The sequence below is a fragment of the Psammomys obesus genome, unplaced genomic scaffold, assembly GCF_907164565.1.
Source record: "Psammomys obesus unplaced genomic scaffold, mPsaObe1.curated_primary_1811, whole genome shotgun sequence".
In the NCBI taxonomy this organism is placed as follows: Eukaryota; Metazoa; Chordata; class Mammalia; order Rodentia; family Muridae; genus Psammomys; species Psammomys obesus.
The window spans coordinates 26,321,101-26,337,542 of record NW_026596057.1 but is presented as its reverse complement, the minus strand read 5'-3'; the positions used below and the strand labels follow the sequence as shown (position 1 = coordinate 26,337,542).

Here is a 16,442-nt window from a genome sequence, read left to right as displayed (position 1 = left end):
AATGGAAGCTAAGAAGTCCCAAGTTGACATGTGTACAAATAGAAGACTCAAAATCTTATCGCACATATAAAATAAGAATCAAAGTCAGACTTAGAAGAGTTTCAAGTTACACTGTAACTACGCTGACACACACTCATTCCCCCAAACCATACTTTAACTTTCCAAGTAAAAATCACTACAGCCTATTACACTTTAATCTGTTTTTTTTTTTTGTTTGAGATTTCTTTCACGTGGAAACATATCCCAGATAGAAATATATCACTTTAGTTTAAAATCATCAAAGTCAACAAAGAGAATGTACATTCATTAAATGTATTCATTTACAAAAGAAATCTTGAAAAGGCCGAACTGTTCAACTGAAACTGAAGACTTGTTCTTGATTTTTCATTATTCCTTTTTAAATGAGTTCGTATAGACATAGTATACACACAGGATGTCTTTCAACTGATTTAATAGTTACTTCCCTTTGATGGGGTTTTGAAATTCTAAAGTCTAAAATTTAATACCATTCATGACAGTATTTTCCAGTAAAAGGAATCATAGAGCAATGAAAAATCAGAAGCAAGATGGCTTAAAGAGCCTTATAACTTCTAAATATACACACATTTATAATCTGTATTTATTTCTAAAGAACCAAATTCTAAGTAATGCTAATTTAACCAATAGAGAAAAAACTTCTATCAAAATATACAATTTCCATTACAGACTAAAAGGCTAATATTAAAAAAATAGTTGTAAGCCAAAAAAGTTGGATGGGAGGCATTGCCCCTTTGAAGCACACAGCATCAAACAAGGTCTTATTATAAAAGACTGTTCTGTGGCCTTCTTCATTTGCAAGTTCTTGATGAATTCATAAAGCTTGGGTTTCAGTCTGTAGATCAAGCTATATCCATGCTTTTCAATCCAAGTTTTCAGAAAAGGAGAAATCAAATGATTCAGAATCTCAAGTGAGATTTATGCTTTACCATGTATCTAGGGGAAAAAATACAACAGTTGGTTATGATGACAAAACAAATTAAAAAATTTTAAGAATACTACATGTAAAAAGGTTACTTATTTTTTATAACAAAATCGAGAGGGGACAAAATACTGTTTTTACTAAACAACTGGAAGTTGTTTCAGAAGTCTTTAACTTCTGAAAAATAGTAAGCAAAAGAAGTATTTCGCATTAAATTCTATAACCTAAGAGCTTACTAAAAATGCATTTGTCTTTACATTCTATCAGTTATAACCATAAAGTTACTTTCAGAAAACTGGCACAATCCAGTGAGAGATAATCAAACTAGCTGTAGCTATCAGGGAATATAACTGAGTTCATAGTATTAATTATGATCATTTGCTATTCTCATATTTGTACATTACAGAACAGTTGTTATAAAGAACTTATAAACTCTATACTAGTAATTCAAATAAATATAAAAGTTAAATTTCCTTCAGGAGCTTTCAGTCTGCAGAGCTCAGCGATCACCCAACTGCAAGCCTTCTGAGCAGACAGAAAATAAAGTTCAGAAGGTTTCACAGTTCATGAGAGCAAGATCTTCTCACTCAGAGTTTAGTGTGCCTTCTAACAGGATCTAAACTTTTTCTTCATTTAAATATAAAGTCAATAAATCAAAGTTTTTATCAATTATTATGTTGGCTTCAAATCAGACAGTGTTTAAAGCAAGGAATTACAGGACATAGCTCATCACTTTAAAGGTTTTAAATTCTGATTTAAAAAATAGCACTAAAATAAAGCTTTATGTGACTATATTTTCAGAAACATAATTACCTATCCAATGTTTCCCAAAAACGTAAGAAAACTGGTCTATCCAAATGACGCTTATGATAGCTCAGTTCTAATACTGTTACATCCCATTTTTGCACATTTGGATCTAGGCGAACTTCATCATATTTGAGATGGAAGGCTTTAACTATATGGAGAACAAGGAGGAAAAAAGGAGAACTCTTATTAAAATTATACCCAAAATTATGGAAATACTTTGTTGAACGAAAATATATATAAACACAAATAAAAAACAAATATTCCAATCTTTCTAGTACCAACTGAATCTACCTTAACATTATAACCAGTGATCTTTGAAACAGCTGTGCAGTAGTACTATAATACCATCTGAAACACTCAAAGTCAACAAACAGTGAGGGCTGAAAGAAGTTACCTACTGGAGAGTGAAATACCAAATAAACTAAGATAAAATTCATGACTCAGTGAAAGATTAAAAACAAATTCAAATACAGTATGGTAGGGGCAGTACAGTATCATAGAGACACAAAAGAAATCTTTTCACAAGCCATGAATTAAAAAAAGGATTGCTTAGGCAACAATGTTTAACTTAAGACTTAAAGAAAAAAACAAGCAAGCAATGAACAAAGTGACATGATCATCAAGAGAATGCTCAAAGAGAAAATAGTTTGGTCTTAGAAATGAAATGTAAAAGAACTTAAATATGTAAAGTAGCAAAGATAAGGAAGAAAAAGATTAAGATCATAAGCATTCAGAGTACTATTGGCCTTAGAAGCCCAAAACAGTCTAAAATTCCAGTGATACGGAGAATCATTATAAAATATTTGCAGATTAAAAAACGGGGGAAGGTGGTTTTTTAATTGGGTAGAAGAAACACAGCCAGAATGACAAATACTTGTGAAATTACTAGGGGAGTAAAAACTAACATGACTCAAATGCTGGCAGATTTTTGTCAGCATGACACAAGTTCGGGTAATCCAGAAAGGGGAACCTTTACTGAGGAAAATCCATCAGATTAGCTTGGACACAAGTGTGTGGGAGCATTTTCTTGATTAATGACTGATGTGGGAGGACCCAGTCCAGTGCGGGCAGTGCCATCCCTGGTTAGGCTGAGCAAGCCACGAAAAGCAAGCCAGGAAGAAGCTTTCCTCCACAGTTCCTACCTCTGCTCCAGCTTGGTTTCTGTCCCGATTTCCCTCAATAGTGAACTGCAATCAGGACACAGAAGTCAAATAAACCCCTTCCTCCCCCACGGACATTTTGGTCATAGTATTTATCACAACAATAAAAAGCAAAATATTACCATTCAGTTTAAAAAAAAAATGATAGGCAAGAAAAAAACAATCACGAAAAGAAGATAGCTAGCATTTAGTTAAATACAGTATTTATATAAAGTGAACTATTCTATACAGTAAGAGTACAATGGTGAAAATAAACTCTCCATCCTCACAGAATATACAATCTAGTAGCCAGTAAGCAGATAAGTATGCAATGTGCAAAGAATGGAAGTGAGGAAAATGAAGCACTACACAGAGACACCAACAATATGTAAGGAGTTACTGTGGACAAGGCACACAGGGAAGGCTTCTGGAGGAAGGATCTACAAGTAGGAAGCTGAAAACTATGTGCTGCAAAGAAACAATATAAATGTTCAGACTGAAAAAACAAAATTGTTTCTAGAGTCCTCACATGGAAGCACCCTTGCAATGCCTTATAAATAAATAATCTTTGGGTAGATGATGGTCTAGATAAAACATATATGAATTTTATTCCAAAAGTGATAGATACTATAAAAGATCAAGAAAGTGAAATGCATGATTTTCAACACTAAAAGATAATTCAAGAGCTAAAGCAAATGAAAAAAATATATCTTCCTTTTTCATACCCTGATAAAACTGGGTCATCATAGCTGGTTAATTATTATATTTATAGCCAGTGTTTGATGAACGGAGGTTTGTTTTGTAAACTCATATGTAAAATGCTGTTTTCCTTCAACTTTTTCTTTTTATAACCCCATAACTGTTACTATTATCATCATTACCTGTTGTCAGGGTTTCCTACAGAGAAAACAAGTGACTTTAAAAAAAAAATTATGATTGTAACCTTGTAACTGCTTGTTTCATTGCATATTGGTGTTTTTGTTTTTCTTGAGCTAAGATCTCATTTATGTAGCCCAGTCTGACCCAAATTCACAGCAATCTTCCTAGCTCAGCTTCTCAAATACCAGGATTATAGACATGAGACACCATGTCTAGCTCACACACTAGCTTGTGACATTAATAACTAATCAAGGTTCAATTCCTCAAAGAGTTTAAATGAATAGATGGAAGGAACAATAAATATTATTTAAAAGCCATTTCCTTTAAAAAATAAAATTTACCATATAATATTTAATTAAAACAACCCATTCAGGGATTCTGTTATAGAATTGAAAACCCCACTTTCAAAATATGTGTTATATAAGTAAACACTTTTTGACCTTTTTTAAAATTATGAATTAGGGAATTAAATATAAATTAAAATTTCTAAATACTTTTCAATCTGCTTATTCCATCCTTAGTTTTCTATTCCATTAACTGTTTTTACTTTAAATTGATGCTTAAACTACATATGAAGGGGCTGTGTAGAAGGCTCAGTCAATAAAGTGTCTGCCACAGGAGCCTGGGTACACTCACATAAAAATTCGGCCCTAGTACCTTGGGTCTATAGTCCCAAAGCTGGGGGACAGAGAAAGGCAGTTCCTTGAAGCTCACTGATGAGCCATTCTAACAACAACGATGGTCGGTTCAACAAGAACCCTTGTCTCAGAAAATAAAGATGGCTCAATAGTTTGAGGCACTTACTGCACAGGCCTGACAACTGAGTTTGATCCCTGGAACCCTCAGTGGACAGAGAGAACATACTCTCTACTCTCTAAGAGAAGCTCCCAACTTCATGAGTCATAGACTTTGTGAAAACATAGATATACATACCCATTCTCTGTCTCTACCACTCACATACAAAGTACATTCATTCTCTCTCTCTCTCTGTGTTTCTCCCTGTCTGTCTCACACACACACACTAATTAAAACAAAACAAAAAAGCAAGAGTAATAAATAAACTGACTGATGCCAAATATCTGTCCTCTACCTACAAATACCCTCACAAGTACATGTGTATGCCCACCTAAGCGTACACATACATATTACATACTAAATACATATTAAGAGTTACATTTAAATAAAATAATCTGAACCCTTAAATCCTATATCTCTTTAATAATTAATTTTTTTTTTTTTTTACTTAAGACTATCATGAAAAAAAAAAAAAAAAAACCTGAGGAATGGGGCTGTACAGATGGCATGGTCATCAAGAGCACTAACAGCTCTTTCAGAGGACCTGGATTCTATTCCCAGTACCCACATGGTAACTCATGAACACCTGTAAATTTCAGCTCCGTGGAATCCAATGCCCTCTTCTGGCCTCCATGGTATAAGGCACACGTGGTATGTGTGCCAATACACATTAAAAATAAATAAATAAATAAACAAACAAATAAGTAAATAAATAAATAGGCCTTGAGATCATGCAAAAAGTCTAGGATTCAATTCCACCATTTCAAAAATGGAGGGGAAAAGGGGAATTTTAAACAATAAATGTGTATACCTGCTCAGCTACTTAAAACAAAATATTTTATGCTACAAATTAAAATTTACTATACTTTTGAAAGGTTTTCAGTTTATATTAAAAATATAGTATGTTTAATACATTTTGAGTGTATCATAATTATGTAGCACTAAGTCAGTTTTTCCTATAGCCCATGAAAATACCCCCAGACTCTGAGGTTTCTCTTGTGCTATACAAGTAATTACATTCTCTACTATGTGCATTATGATACAGAAAAGAGTGGGACTAGTAAAACCTGAGAAAAGCACTGTGGTTGTTAATTTATCAACTTGAAACACCCTAGAATCACCTGAGAAGAGAGTTGTACTAAGGCATTTTTTACACTGGGGTAGCCTGTAAGCATGTCTACGGCAGAGTTCATTACTAAATTACCTGGAAGGAGCCAGCCCACTATGAGCAACACTATTCCCTGACAACAGGTCCTAAACTCATAGAGTAGAACATCTATGATGAGCAAAAGCAAGCAAGCAAGTGAACGTGAATGCATTAATTTTTCTCTGCTCTTATTTGGCTAGTTAAACGAAGGTTCGGTCTTGACCTCCCCACAATGAAGAACTGTTACCTGAAATTATAAGCTGAAATAAACATATTTTCCCCTAAGCTGCCTTTTTTTAAAAGGTATTTTATTACAACAACATAAATGAAACTAGGACACGCACTAAGAACTAAGTTGAGGTAGGAATAAAAGTTTAGGTGAAGAGGGTAAGACAATTAACTGAAATCACTTGAAACAGACTAATATTTCAATTGAACATTACCAAATATTTATCAGGTAGTAAGACAGACAGTCCCACAATTCTGAATTAAGAGATATAACTTTTATAAAGTGGGTAAGAGATAAAAACTGAAAAGGTGAGTCTAGAGTGAGTTCTAGGACAGCCAAAGCAACTCAGAGAAATCTTATCCTGAAAAACCAAAAATAAATAGATATAAGTAAACAAAATAAAACAAACAAACAAAAACCTAAAAGTGTAAAATACAAACAAACAAAAACCTAAAAGTGTAAGATTTTCTTAAGAGGGTATTCAGAATTTAAAGAGAAATGAAAACTTAAAATGTATGGCTGAAAGCCAGAAAGAAAAAAAAAAAAACAACAAAAAACTACAAAACAAAACAAAACAGAAAACCCTTGAGATCAAATGAAAACAAGCACTTTGAAAAGTATTTGAAAACAAGCACTTTGAAAGGCAAGAAATGGAGGTCAAGACTATCCAATACTGGGAGGTGGGAAAACAACTTTAATGAAGCAGCCACACTGTAGCGGATTGAGACCTAAATTCAAAGTTATTGGAGATAATTTTTTTTCAAAGAGTAATTTCAAAAAAGAAGTTGTGAGATCAAGTCAATGGTCTGGTTTGTGATTTCTTTAAATATGGAAGGAGAACACTTCTAATCACTCCCAGAAAAGAGGCAGTACAAAACAACAATGAAGAGAAAGAATATGTAGAAGAAAATCACTGACTATATCTTTATCTTCCTTGGAAGAATAATAATCTCAACAATAGAAAAAAGCACATTATATTTCTAATAAAATTAAGTCTTTACAAACAGTCAACAAGAGAAAAAAAAAAAAACAGGTACTTGCAATCACTGACACTTTCATTAAATTTCAATTCTCTATGTATTTCTTTTTTGCCTAACCCATGTATTACTTAGAAATGACATAAAGAACTATCATAAGAACAGTAATATAATTTATCTTTGAAAATAAACTGAGATTAAAAACAAATTATTAAAACTTTAATTTTAGGAGAGAATGAGATTACCAACAAAAATGGGTTGCTAACATGTCTGGATTGCATAATAGTATAATTTATATTCACAGTAACTTGCCATTGATTAAGTGCCTGTTTTATGAGAATGATTTTTATTAACTTTACTAACATTAGTACTTTATTTGGACCCCATCTAAATAGCAGTTGGACTATCCCTTCTACCAAGTAGACTACATAATCTACTGTATCAATTTATCTAAATGTATGTTCAACAGGAGTTTTAATCTATATAATTCATTCATAGACTATTTACTGAAAGTCTCCATGTGTCTAGCATTCTCTTATGCTGAGAACACAAAGCTGAATAAATGAATAAAGGGCTGCTCCTACTGTGGTAGTTGCATTCCTGCCAGGCAAGACTTCCAGTAAAATAACAAAAATTAGAAGCTGCCAAGAAACAAGCTCTATTAAGGATTCTCCAAAGACAGAACATTTGAGCTGAGAGAGCTGAAGGAAGAGAAAGACCACTCTGGGTAACCATCCCAGATGGGGTAGCTGATAAATGTACTAGACATTTTAATTAGTGCTATACATATATAGAGGTCAACCTATAAAAAACTTAATTGTTACTTGATATATGCAGTTACAGAAATATCACAGTAAAATCATGAATTCATACAATGTACATTACATAAAGCTAATTATCAATCTTAATAAAAATGTACAGGAATACTGAACTATTAATGATGTAAATAACCTAAAATACTTAGCAATGTATCATATAGGTAACACTCATTTTTTATAAACCACATAGAAAATGTTAATGGATTTTTGGCTTTAAAAATACAGGTGGCTAAAGGTTATTATTGTTACTGAATGGCAATCCTTTAATACATTTATATGCAGGGTGACTAAATATGGTTCTTTCTCTTAAAAACCCTATGCTGAATAAGCAGTGAATATATGAGAATCTTACTTTTAGCAAATATGTCAACTGGTGATCCATCAGGTAGAAGCCATGGCCAACCTTTGAACTGCCAAGCAGGACCTTGCACAAAAACAGCTACAACCCGATCCCTATAAACAGAAAGGAGGAAGTGGGAGAGAAAAGAAAAATATTTCAAACTCCAGTTTGTACTGCTGCAAATCCTTAAAAAACGGGTAATTATTCATATGACAGTCTTCCCAGCAGTCCTCTCAGTGAAACAAACATAATCAACTTGAATTTTTAGTATGTTGTTAGGATATAAATCTCTGAGTCCTATACTGCACACACACACTTATCCACCCCAATCCCCTTACCTAAGTCTTCTGGAAATAGTTGCAAACATAATAATAGTTTCTGATCATCTTTGTAATCTTTTTTTCTTCCCTCAAGTAAAGAGTATACTTACAGATTGAAATAGGGATCAGCAGCTGATTAACTGAACAAAATAGTTTTAAATGGAAGTTATTCAAAATTTAAATGCATATTAAGTATTTAAATTTAATCAAAACATTAAATTATAGGAACTCTTTCCAGCCATTTTATGAAAATCCAAGACTTATTTTCTTCTGGTCCTCAGGAAGAAATCTAAGTATAAAAAAAATCTCAACTGTTCTAATATTTCCAAGCTTTAGACAACTATTTTATTTACCCTAAATGTTAGTTTCATTTTTAAAGGAACTCGTTTTCTCAGCTATACAAACTAGTTTTCGAAGAAAGAACAAATCTCTTTTTAGGTCCTCATATTTCATTTTTTACACAATATATAATTAAAAATTATGTTAAGTACTGCCATAAAAAATTTTAGCACACAAGAGTATGCAACAAAACAATGATGGTTAGTAACCATTACTAATATTTGCTAAAGTATTTACTATATGAGAGGGCTGTTTTAAATATATTACAAATTAATCATATTAATATATTTCTTCTTCTAAACACATCCCACTTTCAGATGAGGAGACAAATACATGGGTGTGTTAGAGAACTACTAAATAGAAGGCAAAGGAAGAGATGGAGGAAATAGAGGGTAAGGTTGGGCACTGGATACAAAGTTTCATTTAAAAACTGATACACAGAGCTGGAGAGATGGCTCGAGGTTAAGAACACTTGCTGTTCTTCTGAAGGTCCTGAGTTCGCTTCCCAGCAACCACATGGGGGCTCATAACCATCTATAGTAAGATCTGGTGTGCAGGTAGAATGTTGTATAAATAATAAATAAAATCTTTAAAAAAACCTGATACATAAAGATAATAATCACCTTAGTATTATATTGCAAATGGGCTGCCCTTTTAAAAGGTCTTCAGAATGCCCAAAGGTATTCATACTATACATTAATAGTCATTTTCTTAGATGACAACTCTATACATCTAACAAAACAATTAACCAATTACTTTGATCAAGAGAAAGACCTGTTGTAAGCCAGTTATAGAATTAGTGCCAATACTCACGGTTTTCAGAAGGCTGAAGCAAAGGGACTACTGAGAGTAACACACACACACACACACACACACACACACACAGAGAGAGAGAGAGAGAGAGAGAGAGAGAGAGACCTAGCAAAGTCACTGAGAAAAACAGCAAACTTAAAATTCTTAGTCTTCTCCACGCTTCTACAGCTAAAATTAAATTATAAATAAAAATATTTCCTTCTGTGGACTATCTACTCCAAACTTTCAAAAAAAAATTCTTCAATAGCACAACACACTAATAAATAAATTAAATGTAACAGTTGTAAGAGTAAGATATTATTAGAATGTCAGCATTACTATGTCCAAATTAGATAATATGGATTAACACATTATCAAAGATAATCTCTATTTAAAACCCATTATAAACTGATAGTTAATTATGTCATTTAAAAAAAATGGCCAGACATAGTGGCACATACCTTTAATGCCAGCACTCAGGAGGAAGAAGCAGGTGGATCTCTGAGATCCAGGTCAACCTTGCCTACAGAGCAAGTTCTAGGATAGCCAGGACTACACAGAGAAATCTGGTCTTGAAAAATCAAGAGGGGTGTAGGTGACAAGATGTCTCAGCACTTAAAGGTGCTTGCTACCAAACCTGGCAACCTGAGTTTGATCCAGTTCCTATATGGTAGAGAGAAAAACAACTTCTGCAAGTTGTTCTGACTCCGCAATCACACAATAGCGTACTCATACATACAAAATAAATATTCAAAAACCTTTTAGAAATAAAACATTAATATAGAGAGAATGGGGGAAGAACGAGAAGAAAAAGAAGGGAGGGAGGGTCTCACCAGTCTTGAGGCATAAGTTTCAGGGGCTGGTCTACTACTCTGTAAGGTACTGTGACACTAACTGCTGTGCCCCCTGGCTGCATCTGGTCCTTTCTTCTCTGTATTAGTGTTTCATTTTCCCGTTGACAACCCTGCTTCTTCTTTTCATCTGATGGGACAAATCTTCAGAAAAGTAGAGAAAAAAGTACACAATATGATGAACTAGACAAATACATTTTCAAATAATTTTGAAATGCTTAAATGTCTGTCTTTATGTGTAGCTCTTAATATTGGCAAGCATGGTTATTTACTTTTATACCAAAATATCCAGTATTTCATATGTGTCCTACATATATATATATATACACAATTTGCATTCACGGTGAACACTTAGTAGTTTTAACAATAATTTGATTTCTCAAATGCTATTAATTAGAGGAAAACATGATGATAAATCCAAAGGTCATTTAAAAGGAAGATGCTTGTGTGGTTAGATAGGATTTTCACTGGGTGATTCAATTTATCCTGAAATTTCATGAGGCACTTTTTAAAAAATACTACTACACTTTTATGTTTCAGAAAAATTAGAAAACAACATCTAACTTCTGTGCTACTTTTAAGATTTTAAAGTAGAAAAATCAGCATATATCCTATCTGTTCTAATAATAGTACTATATACACACATCTATGTATATACACATATATAATCATATAGTATTTATCAACTCTGTGTGGTTCAATTTTCTACTATATCCTCCCTTCAAAATATATACTATAAAATAACATTCTGAAAAGATACTACCATTCTAGAACCTGACAGTGATTTATTAGCTATAATGGTTAGCATATTAACTGTCAACTAAATTTAGAACTGTATGAAAACACTTTTGTGGATGTGTCTATGAGGTGAATTTAGAAAGGTTTAACTGGAGGAAGATCAACCTGGAATGTGGACACCATGATCCCAAACGTTGGGGCATAGGACTGAATAAAAGAAAAAGAGTAAGAAGAGCAGCAGCATTTATTTCTGCTTCCTGACTTCAGATGCAACTGTCATGCTCCTGCTGCCATGGCTTTCTACCATGGCAGACTATACCCCTGATTGTGAGCCAAAAGGAACCGAGGATGCTTATTTTGTGGAGTGTTCTGTCAGAGACTGCAAATCCTAATATGGAAGCATCAAAAAACACTCGGATACACAGGATTGGTCCTGGCTTAGCCCCTCCAATTAGATTATCACTGCACTGAGAGTATGTGCTTCTAAAGTGTAGAAAAGATGAAAGGGTAAAGGCTAAAAAAGAATGCAGAAGTCTATACTTGGTGGGGTTCCTTGCGCTTTTTCATAAAGAAATTAATTTAATTGTGTGGTCATGAAAGGTTCTGGACTTGACAACAGCAGCAGTACAGAACTGTCTGAGCTGACAGTTACTTCACAGTCACTAATCACTTGCTCCTTGGAAAAAAATGTTATTTAAAATTGCTCTATTTATATACTGTTGGAAACAATTCTAAATTAAAAGAAACAACAAACTCCCTCTAATAAATCTGTATGTACAAGTGCAACATATTATCTTGACTTCATATTTCAGATACACAAAACAGAGTTCTTTCCAGCAAGACTAAACTGCTTTTCTTTGCCTCAGCTTATACCTATCTGAAGTTAAAAATGTTCAAATTTTTAAATACTGCATTACTCTTTTTGAATTCTGAAATGTTATAAAAACACTGGTTGCTTCAGTTTGAGTTCAGAGCAACTCATATAATTCAGAGTTTCAAAAATAACTAAATTTTTAACATTTTAATTAAAATTTAAAAATTTGCATGAAGGGAAGGGAAGTTGGGATTAGGAAGGGAGAAGGGAGGGGTTTACGGGGGATACAAAGTGAATAAAGTGTAACTAATAAAAGTTAAAAAAAATTTTAAAAATTAAAAATTTAACAGGAGTGTTCTTCTCTGTTAACAGTACAAAATCACTCTATTTCAAAATACTTTCAGCCTTTGATTCAGTTGATAATATAACAATACACTTTAAGACCGCTTCTAAAGTTTACTGGAACGATGAATATGTCACCTGTTCATCAACTGAAGGTCATCAAACCTAACGGGCACTAAAGTCAAGAAGACACACTCTATCATACCACTAAAGAAAAGTAACAATTGCCAATTAAAACAACACTTTAATAATGCTGCATATAATTTCAAATCCACTATCCCTCTACTGGAATTGGCTACTTCTCCTAACTCACTATAATGTTTGATGTTGAGATAGAAATATTTTCATATGTATCAAGAACAAAAAGCAGCAGAGCTTCACCTACAGTACAGGTTCTCTTAGGTACCAGCTAACCATCTCTATAGAGCCATCAAATAATTACAATATAAATTTGCAATCATTCCTCTCATAAAGTGGAACTTAGTGTATTTCTGTACATATAACACTGGCCTAAAATTTACAGTCAAATGTAAATTAATTTTAATTTATCCTAGAGCATGTTCATTAAAAAACTGTTAATCTATTAGTTATCTTGTGAACCTTCAATTATTAGTCAACTCCTATCACTTTTCTCTCAATAATCACTTTGTATTTCCATCAACATACACTGGTTTGCCATGGTCATATAGGACATAATCTCTTATTAAAAATGTTTAATGAAAAATATAAGTTGAATCAGAGTTTCTACCAAGCCTTGACAACTCAAAGAAACCATAAATTTTAGGGTATATTCCAACTGCTGCACCAATATTAAGTCATGACACATTAAGTTTCCATTAGATCAATAAAGTACATTGATCTAACATTCTACCCAATTACACAAACACTATGACCAAAGTGCTACATATTACAGTACTATTAGTTTACTCTAAATTACTACTTATCAACCTATCATCTATTAAATTGCCCTCATGCCTTAGAAGTACCAGTTAATGATAGCAATGGCTAGGTGGGAGATAATTTTCTCAAGGAAAATAAGGCAAAAGTCAATCCTTTACATTATACCAAAGTCTTAACCAAGTAAACAAATAGTGTTTCCTTTATATGCCTCTCTTTGCCTAAGTAGTTTAATTATATGGCACATCTAGAGAGACAGTACATCAGACATTTAAATATGAGAACTCTTTGATCTCATCTGCCAAGCTTTAAATTTGTTTCTAGGGAACAAGTATTTAATTGACTGAAGTATTTAATTCTAAATTTAAACCATGTATATTTCATTAAGTTTATTTTCTTTCTTTTTTGTTTTAAGATTTATTTATTTATTATTTATACAGTGTTCTGCCTGCATGTGTGTCGGCAAGCCAGAAGAGGGCACCAGATCTCATTATAGCTGGTTAGGAGCCACCATGTGGTTGCTGGGAATGGAACTCAGAAACTTTGGAAGAACAGCCAGTGCTCTTAACCTCTGAGCCAGCTCTCCAGCCCCAAGTTTATTTTCTTTATTCAAAGTAGTATTATTTATAATTTTAAACTGACTTTATTTTAAAAGAAATAGCAATTTAGCTAACTTACCATCTCTCAACTGTCACTCCAGACATGTTTATATCAACTAGCTCACTGCTCTACAGCATATCTGTGAATATTGGATAACTGAAAAACCAATCTGAAAGATTTATTTAGTTAGAATTATGTTATTTGATATTTGTGATGCTGAATGCTGATGATTATCAACTGAACATGATATAGAATGACCTAAAAAAATAAGCCACCTGGCAAGCTTGCCAGATTGGGTTATCACCTAGTTAGCTTCAGCTTTCAAGTGGACACAGCCCTGAATTATTTGGGGGAGTTTCAACTGGGGTACTGACCAATCAGACTGGCCTAACTGAACTCAGAGGATCCAGCCCACTGTGGGCAAATACAATACCTAAACAGAGGGTCCTGTGCTGTGTAAAGCTAGCTGAGCAGAAGCTAGGGGGCAGGCCACTAACAGCATTCTTCCAAAGTTTCTGCTTTCAAGTTCCTGCCCTGCTTGAGTTTCTTACCCTGAGTTCTCCAATGATGGACTTTAAACTGTAAGATAAAGCCTGCTGTCTTCAATCTGACTTTGGTCAATGGTGTTTAAACAGAGCAACAGAAAGCAAATAAGGAGAGGTTAATTTGAGGTTGGAAGATCCACACTAAGTGTGGGTAGCAACAGTTCACGGGCTGGGTCCCAAGTGAAAGAAAAGGAAAGTGCAAGTAGTTTTCTTTCCCTCTCTCCTCCCTCTCTCTCACTCTACCACCACGCCCCCCCTCTCCACCTCCCCCCGGCTGCAGTTAAACTGTGATCAGATGACTTATGTTTCCAGGGCAAGATTTCTCTGCTAGATAAATTTGTTTTTGTTGTTGTTCGTTTTTGATCAACTTGACATAAACTAGAGTCATCCAGGAAGAGGAAACTTCAACTGTGAAAATGCCTCCATCAGATGATGTGTGGAGACATTTTCGTGAATAATGACTGATGTGGAAGGTCCAGCCCAATGGGGAGGTGACACAATGAGTAGGCAGTCCTGGGCTGTATAAAAAGCATTTTGAAATATCCACAGGGAACAAGCCAGTGAACAGCACTCCTTCACACCTTTGACTTTACTACAATTTCTGCTGCTACATTCCTGTCTTAAATTCCTACCCTCATTTTCCTTACTGCTGGACTGTGACTGGGACATTTAAGCCAAATAAACCCTTTCTTCCTGTAAGTTTGCTCTGGATAGTGTTTTATCACAGCAATAGAAAGCAAACTAGGAAAGCCTTCCCCTTCACGGTAGACTCTATCCTCAAACTTGTGAGAGGAAACAAAAACCCTTTTTACTTTAAGTTACTTTGCTCAGGTATTTTGTCATAGCCATAAGAAAACTAAGTAATAAAATACAACATTCTTGTGTGCTCTCAGTTCCATTCAAGAAGTATGATAATTATTCTTTATAGGCATTTTTAAGGCATTTTTTAAATGTCCTGAGTTTACTAAAAAAATATGACTTTTAAAATTTTCTTCCTGTTTCTAGTATGACAGAATTCTTGGGTAAACAGAACAATGCTTCAAAACAAAACAAAATCCTAAAATGTATTAATAAAGTCTACAACAAAAAAATCTTAAAGACATCTCTATCTAAAGAGCAAAAGATAAAGAATGTTTGGGCAAAGATTAGGTAAAGAGGGGAACTCAAAAAAGTAGGAAAAATGTGAAAAGGTAGGCTTCAGTCAATGTCTTTCCTCAGACACTGAAAATCTCTAGGGTTAAGTGCACTGGTATGGCAAATTCTAATTTCCCTGCCCCAAGCCTGTTACTCCTATCCTAGAAATAAAAATAACTCAAAACCGTATTGACACCTACAACATTATGTTCAAAGCCTACAGCTGAAAATTTAAATTTGTTAATAAATTGGTAATACTTCCAGGTACTTATTAGGCTAATTTTTTCTGAAGTACTCCCACATTCATAAGAATCTCAAAGTTCTATAGGAAAATAATCTTTTGAGAAATGAAGAACAATAAACGATAGGTTTAATCTGGGTAGGATGGAGCAAAACAAGATCTCCACATACAAACACAGCAGATAAATTCATTGTTAAAATATTCACAGTAGATTTCATCAACAATGGGTGGAGTGACATCACGAGATCACATTTAATGGGGGAAGGATAAGAAATGTATACTATTTTCCAATGCAAATGCACCACACTTGGCACTGACTGCAGTTGTTCAGAACAAGAACTGCCCTTGTCAGTTATAAGCCTGTTTTCATTCCCAGCAGTTACTGCCCAGGCCCAAGCAGTTTCCTTACATGTATGTGTAGAAGAACATTTAGAGACTGCAAGGGGTATGTACCTTCTACTTATATTATCTTTTGAGCATTTCCTTGTGCAAGTTTTCCTCATGAAACTCTGCCTTCTGGGAACACCATCACAGCCAGAACAACATTTTCTATCTATACACTCTAAATTACCGTGCAGTCCACCATCCTTCTCTCAATCATGTTGACAGATAACACGTTTTTGACACTTCTATAATATTACCTTCATTTTGTTAGGAGAATAAAGTCAGGATGTTAAAGGTTAAGCTGAATTATAGTTTCTGTTTCATTTATCATTGAAAGGCTAAAGGACAGAAAAAAA

General features: G+C 33.9%; 1 protein-coding gene across 1 annotated transcript in view; it reads right to left on the bottom strand.

The window, feature by feature from the left end:
- Positions 1-434: 434 nt before the first annotated feature.
- Cdc73 (cell division cycle 73) overlaps positions 435-16,442 on the bottom strand; it is an 88,504-nt gene continuing 72,496 nt past the window's right edge. Inside the window, exons 12-15 of the mRNA XM_055624401.1 lie at positions 10,374-10,535; positions 8,102-8,202; positions 1,772-1,913; positions 435-972 (exon numbers count right to left, since the gene is read on the bottom strand). Of these exons, the coding sequence (XP_055480376.1) occupies positions 936-972; positions 1,772-1,913; positions 8,102-8,202; positions 10,374-10,535 (442 nt within the window). The 3' untranslated portion in view covers positions 435-935. The remainder of the gene's footprint in view (positions 973-1,771; positions 1,914-8,101; positions 8,203-10,373; positions 10,536-16,442) is intronic.